General features: G+C 39.9%; 1 protein-coding gene across 1 annotated transcript in view; it reads left to right on the forward strand.

Annotated features, from left to right (window-relative positions):
* CDKL4 (cyclin-dependent kinase-like 4) overlaps nt 1–11,710 on the forward strand; it is a 36,003-nt gene that overhangs the window by 16,800 nt on the left and 7,493 nt on the right. The window contains exons 4-6 of the mRNA XM_004686274.2: nt 3,837–3,909; nt 7,118–7,208; nt 10,198–10,395. Of these exons, the coding sequence (XP_004686331.2) occupies nt 3,837–3,909; nt 7,118–7,208; nt 10,198–10,395 (362 nt within the window). The remainder of the gene's footprint in view (nt 1–3,836; nt 3,910–7,117; nt 7,209–10,197; nt 10,396–11,710) is intronic.

An 11,710-nucleotide genomic window follows, 5' to 3' on the forward strand; every position in this document is an offset into this window, starting at 1 on the left:
AAAAAAAAAAAAAGACAATGAGTTCTGATATTCTGATATCAGCATAAAGTTTCCCCTGAGTGGCTAAGAAAGTAGTCTCTGGGCAATCCAGTCAGAAATCCTGCTCTTGTTACCTGTTTAACTCATTCGGGCTTGAGCTAGGATGTCTCGTTTTTGTTTTCAGGTCCTTCATTAGTACTTTCAGTGTTTGTTTTTGCCCTCATCCAAAGTATAATAGTTAAATATTGTTGATTTCTACAGAAGGCTTTCTCTCACTCCAAAACACTTTGAAAAAATGCTGCCTGTGGCTGGATAACGTTGTAGTGTCTGTCTTCTGCACCGAGCATCGTGTGGATCGGTATTCTCTTCGATAGTTCTCTGCTTTAGTGGTCTTTGTTTGTAAGTTGTTACTGTTCATGTATGTTTTGCCTTAGATGGAGTCTGCCCTCTTGGAGTCTGAGAGAACTAAGGATTCCATTTTGAACAGAAGCATGACCTTTCCAGAGGTGCCATTAAACAGTCCTCTTCTACAACAGCCATTCCATACTTTCCTGTGACACTGTGTCATATCCAGTTGCATGTTTGTCGCACCGCCAGGGTCTGCGAGTGTCTGCCCTTGCCCCTGCCTAGTTCCAGAGTCTGTTACTTGAGCCTATACCCACAGTCCTTCTACACCCCCAGGCCCCATTTACACATGAACAGGACCCTGATTTCCTCTTGCCCACCTCCCTGAGGATGGAGATCCATTTCCTTTCCTTTCAACACTTCCACCACAACTAAATCACCAAGTCTCACCTAGATTATTAAAGCAGCTCCCAGTTAATCTCCCTGTATTGCTTTGTGCCCAGAAATCCATTCTGCAAGTATGTTGCCTCCTAGAGTCTTTTCAGTGACTTCCTTTGCACTTAAAGCACAATCCAAATTTCTTTTTTTTTTAAAGATTTATTTATTTGTGGATACAGAACTGGGGTACAGGCCAGAGGCTCAGGGGCGGCGAGAGGCTTCACCAGAGACAAAATGGGGAACAGAACAGGCAGATTGATGAAGTACACTGCTGAGAGGAGCAGCGGACGGGTCAGGAGAGGTCTGCCGCGCCATGTGGATCTCCTCCGGAGCAGGCGGGAATCTAACTCACGTGGAAGTGGCTTTAGCTTCTCAGTGCAGTGCTTTAACCCGCTGCGCCACCAGGGAGGGCCCAATCCAAATTTCTTACCAACCTGACCGTCACCAGCTTCAGCCACATTATCACTGTGCCCTAGCACACTGCCTTTTCCCTCTACTCCCTCTTCCTCTGCACACCCAGGCCCTTGCTCTTCTTTTAGGGCTATTTTCATCTTTGTGCAGTCTCTGTCCTATCATCTAGCCTCATCTAAATTCATGCCCTCATTTTCTGAAGCAAGGCAGATGTTAAAATCCAGGCTCAAACTCAGACTTAAAACCCAGGTCAAGTTCAAATCCCCCACTGTGCTGCCTGCTAGCTTTATAACCTTGGGCAAGTTACTCATGCCTGCAGTTTTTCTTGGGTATAAAAATAGTCTATGGGGTAAGAGTCCATTTTTACACATGAGGGAAATTGAAGGTACAGATATCTTGCCCAAGGTTATAAAGCCAGCCAGCAGCACAGCAGGGACCAGCCTCTGTCTCACAGCACTGTCTCCGCAGTGTTATAGGAGGCAGACTCCTGTAACAAACCTAAACAGTTGATTCAGGTTTGGCCTTAGGTGAAAAGAGGATAGAGTTATATCAGAATTCATGTAGGACAGAAAAAGGGGATTTAATGCTGGGAATTAGGTGCCTCCACCCTATTAAAAATGAGAAGAGCTAGAGTCACAGACAGCCACCAGATCGTAGATCTCAAGGGCTTGCCACACTCTAATTGTAATTGTGATCTGAGACCAGAAAACTACTGAGAGAAAGCCCCCCATAGACCTATTGCTACTGCTCAGCACATGCGTGCCCCAGCCAAGTCCCACTGAGGCCAATCCCACTGTTCTAAAAGACCAGCTAGCCACGTGATGAGTTCTGTGTTTAAAAAGCAATGTAAACATCCCATTTCAGTATCCAAACATGACAAAAATGTGAAGGCTGAGGAAGGATATGTTTAGAATTTAATTTTTTGATTAAAAAATCCTCAGAGTAGACAATTAAAATGAGAAAACCTGTGTTTTGGATTTTTGAAAATATGCAAACAGCAACCCCATCTCCATAAATTGGGTTGAAAAAACAAAACTCTGAGAAAAATATTTGCAGTATATATCCAGATGCTGATATTCTTTACCAGATACTTTGTCAGACAATTTGCAGGAGTAAACAAATCAATCAAGAAAGCAAAAACGGCCAATGAATAGGGCCAAAGAAGAAATGTAATATTCCAATAATCTTATGAAAATTAAAATCACTAATAATGAAATGCAAGTGAAAACCAAAATGAAACGTCCTTTTATTTCAACCACAGATTGGGTAGCGCAACACTGGCAAAACCAAATGTGGGCAGTAAAGTGAAGAGTAGGGACTTAGAGGCCCAGATGATCGGTGCGATTGCAAACGGTGTCAGCCTCCTGAGGGAGGGCGGTATGTCACTATTTGTGATGGCGTCATCACCGGCAGTGTTGTGAGCAACAGGAAGACATCGACAGAAAAGCCAGAGAAAGTAATGGCTGTAATTTGTAGAGATGGTTACACAATTTATTAGTCTACTCCCAGACAGAAGATAAGTCTCCCCAATCTCCAACTCCCCAGTGGAAAATACTTTCCAATGTCTTCCACAGCGACAGGCTTCTGCAGGGACAAGAGGCTCCCAACCTCTTTCTCATGGGACCTGTAGTCTCCCTGGCCTGCCCTGGCTGTGTGCCTGTCTGCCTACCAGGTGTAAGTGACTGAGGCCAAAGAACTCTAGCACAAGCTTGAGTGTTTATTGCCAACATGAAATGGAGGAAGTGAAGGTTGGTGTTCAAGTCTGCTTTTTTATCCACTAAACCAAGCCTCAGGTCTACCTGAAGTTTATATCCACAGAGTCAAAATGTAATATGCACCTACCATGGGGCCCAGATATCCACTTCTAGAAGTTACTGTGAAAAAACCCCTCCCTATAAGATGGATGATTGTACTTACTGAGCATTGTTTCTAGAAATAAAATTAGGTCAACCGAATTGCTCATTAATGGAAGCTGTAAATTATGATACTTTCATACGTGATCCTCTAAAGCCACTTATATATATAAATAAATATTTATATATAATATTATATATTAATATTGTTATATATTTTATATATTATGATTATGTTAATAGCATATACAAGATATTTACATATACATGTAAAATATATTTACAAATAAATATTTCATATATAATATTATATATGATATTTTATGTAAATATAATGTTTATAAATACCTGTATACTAGCACTTATATCACTATGCATAAAATTTTTGTGAAAAAGAAAGGGGAAATTGTAGAGACTGGAATGGTCGCAGGTGTGAGAGAGATTCAAAGATAAACTTTTATACTTTATAAAGTATTCATATGGATGCATTTTTTAAAAATAGTTTATTTTTACATGATTTTGTGCCATTTTCAAACTCTGTGCATTTTTTAAATCAAATGTTAAAACATAAATGCAAAGAGCAAGAGAGAGATGCTGGAAGATACAGCCACTGCAAAGAAAACCTTTTGTTTAGGTAAAAACATTTCAAATTACAATAGAAAAGTATATGAATGTAATGGAAAAAATTGTAAGGCAATTTTCATTCAAATGTTTTTTATAAAAAACATTCCCAAGGCACACTGCACGGTGTTCACTGGCCTCTGGGAGCCAATGGGGAGTTTTCATTTCCTGTTTCTTTTTTTCCCCCAGAGTTGCTGATGGAGTAATCAAAAGTGTATTATGGCAAACACTTCAAGCTCTTAATTTCTGTCATAAACATAATGTAAGTAACATTTTCTAATGTATTTCTTAACTTTTTCATGATAGCTCTTCCCTTCTAAATAGCTCAGGGCTGTTTGAAGAACTGAAGCAAGAAGAATGAATGATAAGAACAAAGCAAAAGAAAAGTTTCAGAATATGAGGAAAAGCAATTTCCAATTCCTTTGATAATCAAGTTATTAATTCTTTATAAAGTAGGTGTTTTATAATCCTTCCCTTTTCCACAGTACTAACAATTTCTATGATTATTATTACATTGGGTTAAAGTAAGTTTCAGAATATCGGTAATGTAATCCAGCATTGCTCTTGGTGTTTTGTTTTTCTCTCAATATTTTTATTCTCTAACTCCCCTACCTTTTCCAGAAATTTTCTATCTTTAATGTTTTAAAACTATACTCCTTAGACATAAGCGTACATCAAAATCCCCTTGAGGGTCCCTCCCTGGTGGCACAGTACTGTCAAGCTATTGCCAGCCACTGTGGTGTGAGTTCAATCCCCACCCACAGAGCTGACCCACATGGTGCAGTAGATCTCTCCCATCTCGCCTGCTTCTCCCCTCAACAGAGTATTTCAGTAGATCTTCCTGTTACGCTCCCCACTCCATATCTAGTGAATCCTCTCACCCATGCACCTCCACCTACACTCCAGTTCTTGTATGATAAATAAATAAATCTTTAAAAAAAAATCTCTGGGGGTCTTTTTAAGAAATAGTCTGTGGGCCCCACCCTCATTCTTTCTGCTACCATAGTACCTCTGGGAAGAATCAGAAATGTTTGCTTTTCATTGGGATTAAGGTGTTGATCCAAGAACCACACTCTTAATGCTACTCTGATAAGAAATCATTCTGGCTGATTGTTTCCTGTGCATAATTGGTTCTTGCAAACTGTATTTCCTGTAAATTGGTATTTATACCTAGAGGCTTGGTCACATTCAGGTTTAGTTTTTCAGACAAGACTATTTCATGGGTAGTACGATCAGCATCACAGGACATATAATGTCCAGTTTACCCCCTTTTGATCATGATAAAATTGTTTAGGGTGTTCACAAGCATTAGTTGAGTCTCCCCCTCCCCCCCCTTATTAATTTTCCTGTCAAGTATTTTACTTGATGGTTTTTGCATCTCTTACTTATTACCTATACCCAAAATTTCATTAGGGTTAAAAGACGGTGGTTTTTCTACATCTGTTATCTTTCTGTGTTCATTAATTGGAATTCCATAAAGAACTCTCTGTGTTAGACACGTGCTTCTGTTAAATACCATGAGATTTCCTTTTTATTGTCAATACCCACAGAGATGAGTTAGTGTTTTAGCAGCTTCTAAGAGTGAACAACAAAAGGGTCGCGACCTAGGGCATCATTGTAAACTAACAGAACTTACCCTATTTGATGAGCTTCAATCCTTAGCTGTCGCTGTCCTCTCTGAAACTCAAATTGTCCCTTTTCAGGCCAGTGAGAGCTCTTTAAACTTGGCTCTTGGGTGTGTTCGCTATGATGCTCTTTTAAAAATAAGTTCAGATCTTCTGAGTTGGTGCCTAGACAGTGTCACTGCTGAGACAAGGACACAGACTACTGTGGGACCGATTTTGATGTCCACAAAATGTCTATCATAGTAGTCTAGGATCATGGAAAAGGACCACCACAGCATGGAAATTTTAGTACTTAAAGAAGGCTTTTTTTTTTTTTACTTGTTTTATATTAATAAAGTATAGAGGGTTGTTCACAAGACCCCTACTTTTCATGATATAGTTTGAGTTATCAACTGAACTAAAGAGGATGCTGAATTGAACCTGTATTTCTGTGTGTCCATCATTCTATAGGAGGCATTAAAGTTCTAAAGTGCTGCAGGTGTTTTATGAGTAGTAAAATGGTTTTAAAAGTATATTTCCCGGTGTTGTGCTTTATCCCTATCTATTCAGACACTTTCCTGTGCACCAGATTGTAAACTTGAATGCACTGTCTGTCGCTGACTCATTTTTGTGTCTCTTCAGTGCCTAGCATGTATATTTCTATAAAAAGTACTCAACAAATATTTATTGGATACATGAATCAGTCAGTCAGCTTATCTACCTGACTGACTTACAACTTCCAGGAGCCTCGAGTATTATAGTAACTCAGTGCAACTGCAATCATTTTTCTTTGATCAACGTGTTCCATGTCTTAAGCTTTAAAATACTGAAAACCTTCAACTGATGATTATTCTGTGGCCTCTATCAAAAATGGATAATGTTCCAGGCAACTTTTCTTCTCTATTATGGAAATTATTTCTGAACTCTGTTTTTTCATTTTCTCATGTTATAGTAAGCCTTTATCTTCCCATTTTCTCTATTACCTAAAATGCATATAGAGAAAAGAAATTTAGGTCACATGTAAACTGTTACAACTACTCTCTTTACTTTTAAAGGAACTTTTATAGTCTCAAAGTATACACAAAGCACTCCATCCCGATGGAATTTTACACTAAAGATTTGCAGCTTTTAACATATGGAGACTGTGACCACCTTATTATCTCCCCAGCAGAATTATGTGTATTTCAGTGGTGGGTGGGGTCTGTTAACACATCTGCAAAGGTGTGAACCTGTTCTTCTACACTGTACAGTGTTGTAAACCAGTGTTACCCCAATTAAAAAATCATCATGGACAATACTGTAGCTTGAAGATTGAGAGTGTGCTTTGAGAGTAAAAAAAAAAAAAAAAGAAAATCAGACCCTCCCTGGTGGCACAACAGGTTAGGATGCAGCACTGCAAGCTGGCTACCCCCTCTTCAGTGCAAGTTCGATCCCCACCCACATGGCGGCAGACCTCTCCTGACCCGCCCGCTGCTCCCCTCAGCAGTGTACTTTCTTTGATCTGCCTGTTCTGCTCCCCACTCTCTCTGGTGAATCCTCTTACCGCCCCTGCACCTCTGGCCTGTATCCTAGTTCTGTATGTGCAAGTAAATACATTTTTAAAAAATTTTTAAAAATCAGTTTTTACATCCAACAATTATAATTTTAATTTCTTCACTAAAATAGCAACATTTTGACTTTGTCTTTTAATGTGATGAAATGTACATGTAAAAAAATGCCAATTTAAATTCTTAAGTACAATGAAAGAAATCATATTTGTTCTTTTATCTCACCAGGTTATATATTTATCATTTAAACTAATAGCTAATGATTATTATACATTGTCATTTTGATGTCTCAAAGATATTGTCAAATGTTATCTTACAGTGTATTCACCGAGATGTAAAACCTGAAAATATTCTAATAACTAAGCAAGGCATAATCAAGATTTGTGACTTTGGGTTTGCACGAATTCTGAGTGAGTAGCAATTTTTTACTGACGTCCTGTCAGAGGACAATGAAGCGATATGATTTAAACTCTTTATTGAATGTATGCTAAAGGCTACACTGTTATTACTCCAAAAGGAAAATCTCACTTCAACCATTTAGTCAGTACATTAGTTTGCACTTCAGCTTCTCTCCATTTGGCTGCAGTTAATTAAACATCACATTTATGTGCTTTGCCCTACAGGAGAGGAAGAGAATTATACAATGCATTTCTGATTTTCGTGTGCTTATATGAAATTTTTAAAAATGAAACAAATAAAAGTGCAGATCGTTTCCTGGAAGGGCTCGAGTGGTTGGGAGAAACTTTATGGAGCAGATGAAACAGAGTAACTGGAAATTAGAATGACAGGACTTAAGACAGTGCTAAGAAAAAGGAAATCACCACAGATAGGGCAGAACGGAAGGGAAAGGGGGACGAATCATTCCTTCTCCCTGCATCTAAGACTGCGCTGTACTAGTTTTGCAAGTGGGTGTGTTCATAATCAGCATTCAAGCAGGACCCAGATTCAGGGCACTTGACAATGCATTTGGAAGGGTTGGACAGACACAGAAGCTAAGGCTCTCTAAGGCTACTTTCTTTGTGATATACGGTGATAGTACTCTAATGGTAAATGCTGCCTGTGCTGAGAAGAGAATGAACAAACACGGAAGACTCTTGTGCATAGAGCTAGTGTGCATCCACATCGTGAAATATTAGGCAGCCATTAAAAGTGATGTTTATGGGGTTATCAGTGGCAAGGGGAAACATTTTAGGACATGGTAAATGACAAGAGCTAAAACTTATAGGCGCAGTATGGTCTTGATACAAGAAATACATAGAAACTATGACTGGCATACACATGGCCCTCCACTTAGAGACAGTTAGATGGTGATGGGTGAAGGCTGGAGAAGAATTTCAAGTATCATAGCCTCGAGGTGCAAACAATAGCCTCCTGGGTGAAGAGACACGGGCTCAGTATAGGTGCCGAGGTGCAGAGTGCTAATTACTGGTTTGACCCTGAGCCTCTCAATATAGAATATCTGGAGCCTGAATGTGAGGCAAATCAGGATGGATTACCTGTGCCCTCGATCCTGGGCACCAACTCTCTGCACCCCTTGTCCAGTTGAGCTCGAGATCTCCAAAGTCCCTGATGTGGGGATGGACCCCCGAGTCAACAACTGTAGGGGGACTCCAAATGGCAGCTCTCCCTTGGCTTTGTATGTTGTTCTGACCTGCAAACACAGTTTAGTGAAACTTTCCCCTATTACCTTTTGCTGGACCATTGATTCTGATAGACAATGTTGACTTGTCAGGGGTTGTTGACCTTGCTGCACCCTAGTTGTGAACATACAGAGGAGGCAGGTCAGCATCTTCACTCTGCTGCCATCTTGCCAGACTCCTGAAATCCATTGCATACTACAAAAAAAAATGTCCAGTTTGCTCACAAAAGTAAATTCTAAGACCTGCAAACATATTCCATGACAAACATTTCACATAAAAACTACCTCAGAAATGTTCTGTCTGGTGATTTTTCTTTATGGTGCTGGCAAGGCTTCTCAAACTGGCAATTCTTCTGAACATATAAATCCATTCAGCTTTTCCATGAATATGCATTATTGCTTTTCTGCTAAGTCTAGCAGTCATCTCTGACTGAACACAGTTCAATGTTAGAGTCATCTGACTCAGAAATTTAGATTGCATGAGTCTTGTGACAGACTCTGGATGGTGAATCCTCTGTGGCATTTTCAATGATGATATCTCTTTTGCCATTTGATTTAAACAAAGGAGTAGCACAAGCACCTCCAAATTCTTAGTGTTGGCTAGATCCTCTACCAGAGGTGGGCTCAGGCACTGATACAACTCAGGCTGGTGCTAGTACAGGTATGGCTCATTGCTGTATCCACTAGTCATTTATAACACGTTACAGTAAATGCTAAATGCGAACACTGACTGACTAAACTTAACCACATAAGAAAAATCCAGTAAGTTCCTACTGAATTTTCACTTCCAAAAGAATGAACTTGAACTTATTACCTGACACCATGTACAAATTAACTCAGTGACTCAGCCACCTAATCATAACTCCATAAGATTATGCACTCTTAACCACCTAAAACTATAAAACTCTTAGAAGCAAAAAAAAAATGGAAAATCTTGATGAAATTGTTTTTGACAGTAATTTCATGGCTGTAACACCAAAACCACAAACAACAGAAGAGAGCACAGATAAATTAGACTTCATCAACATTTTAATGGTTTTGCGAAGACTGCTAAAAATGGAGCGAAAGGCTACGTGGAATTGAAGAAAATATTTGCACACTATAAACTGGAAGGGGTTAATATCTAGAATAGCTAGATTTTTGAATAAAAAAATTTCTTTAATGGGCGAAGGACTTAAATAGACATTTATTCTGAGAAGCTATCCAAATGGTCAATAGACATATAGAACATTCTCAATGTAACTAACCATTAATATTAGTGAAGTACAAATAATAACCTCAATATATCATTGAGGTTATCCTCTAGGATGACTTTTCTTTAAAAAAAAATTTAAAATTAACAGTAACAAAAATTAGATTGGGAATCCACCCTAACGGAGTATGCAAAGATCCTCCAAATAAGTTTGCCTTCACAGGTACCAGGGGCTAGGACTTTACATATCTTTTGGGGGTGAGGGACATAGTTCATCCCACAAGCAGCACCATGCTGATGATGATGTGGAAATGGCTGTTTTCCTTGGAGTTACCCTAGAGAAATTTCCATTCTCCTGCCTCCCATTCTGAATCACACAGACCTTATGTAGTTCACATGCCTTTGGAAGCTGAATCTAATAGCTGAGAGCACAGGGTAAATGTTTCCCCAGCTAGTGCTTCACTGCATTCACTGCTGGGACTGTCCTGGCCGAACCTTGCCTGAATGTCTGGCCTGCTCTTGGGAATAGCTCACACAAATGTGACCTACCTGATGGATGTGTTTGCAGTTCCAGGAGATGCCTACACTGATTATGTTGCTACAAGATGGTACCGAGCTCCTGAACTTCTTGTGGGAGATACTCAGTATGGCTCTTCAGTCGACGTGTGGGCTACTGGCTGTGTTTTTGCAGAGCTCCTGACAGGCCAGCCACTTTGGCCTGGAAAGTCAGATGTGGACCAACTTTACCTGATAATCAGAACACTGGGTATGAGTATTTTATGACTTAAATTTGCTAAATAGTTACAATAATAGTATGTCATTATAATGAAAAACAAAAGCTTTCTTCTCCAAAGTGCTACTTAGGATGGTGGCTCAGGCTTGTAGATAAAACCCAGTCCCTTTCCTCTCCTCACTTCTCTCAGTTTGCAAATGCAATTTCTGTTCACTATAAGAAAAGGGACTCCCCCCTTTACTCTAGACCAGGGATCAAGAAACTTTGTAAGGGGTCAAGTAGTAAATGTTTTACCTTGTACAGGCTACTTGATCTCTGGTTACTCTGCTGCTTTGCTTACTAATTAAGAACTTGCGAATTGCTTTCACAGATATCCTCTCTTTAAGTCTTAAGAAAAACCTGATAAACACATTTTTAATCGTGCCTACTTTGTAAATGGAGAAATTAGGGTCCAGGAGTTTCTTTGCTTAGCTTAAAGTGCCTATCAGTTCAGTGCAGAATAGGCTTGCAATTCAAGAGGTCTCTCTCAAGAGCTGTCATCATGTGTCTGCATTCCTCCATCTGGATGGAAGAGGCTGTGAGCAAAAGGTTAGCTGCAGCTTCATGCCAGCAGCATGGACACAAAGAAAGTGACATGTCTACACACGTTCGATGAGTATTTATTCCCTTCCCACAACCCCTCCTGGCAGCGTGGCTGTTGGGCAAGGGAACTGCTCCTGTCTAATCTGATCCACTTCCCCACTTGATTCTAGCATATTCTTCTAGAGAATTCTGCATTTGTGTGTTATCATTCATGTGTGGGCTAAAGTATCACTACAGATCACACCTTTGCTGTATATTGTTCATTTGATCGATTTCCTATAAGAATGTAGAGATTTACACTAAGCAGGTATTAGACAGACTTAAGTTTGATTTCTATGTGACCTAACAACTATGATCTTGGGCAAGCTATTTAGTCTCTCCTCATTAGTATGGTAGAGGTGGCGCAGCGGGTTAAAGCACAGCACTGAGAAGCTAAAGCCACTTCCGCACGAGTTCGATTCCCGCCTGCCCCCGAGGTGACCACATGGCGCGGCAGACCTCTCCTGACACCCCCCCACCCCCACCCCGCTCCTCTCAACAGTGTACTTCGTCCATCTGTCTGTTCTGCTCCTCACTGTTTCCGGTGAATCCTCTCACTGCCCCTGCACCTTTCACATGCACCCCAGTTCTGTGTGCCTAAACAAACTTTTTTTTTTTAAAGTATAGTTGGTTGATTTGACAGTAGATAATTAGGTGCATCTATATGGATATGCTTACATATCCATATTCAATCAAACCCACTCAAAATGGGTTATATTAAATAGTT

The sequence above is a fragment of the Condylura cristata genome, unplaced genomic scaffold (genome assembly GCF_000260355.1).
Source record: "Condylura cristata isolate star-nosed mole 26May11 unplaced genomic scaffold, ConCri1.0 scaffold00020, whole genome shotgun sequence".
Taxonomy (NCBI): Eukaryota; Metazoa; Chordata; class Mammalia; order Eulipotyphla; family Talpidae; genus Condylura; species Condylura cristata.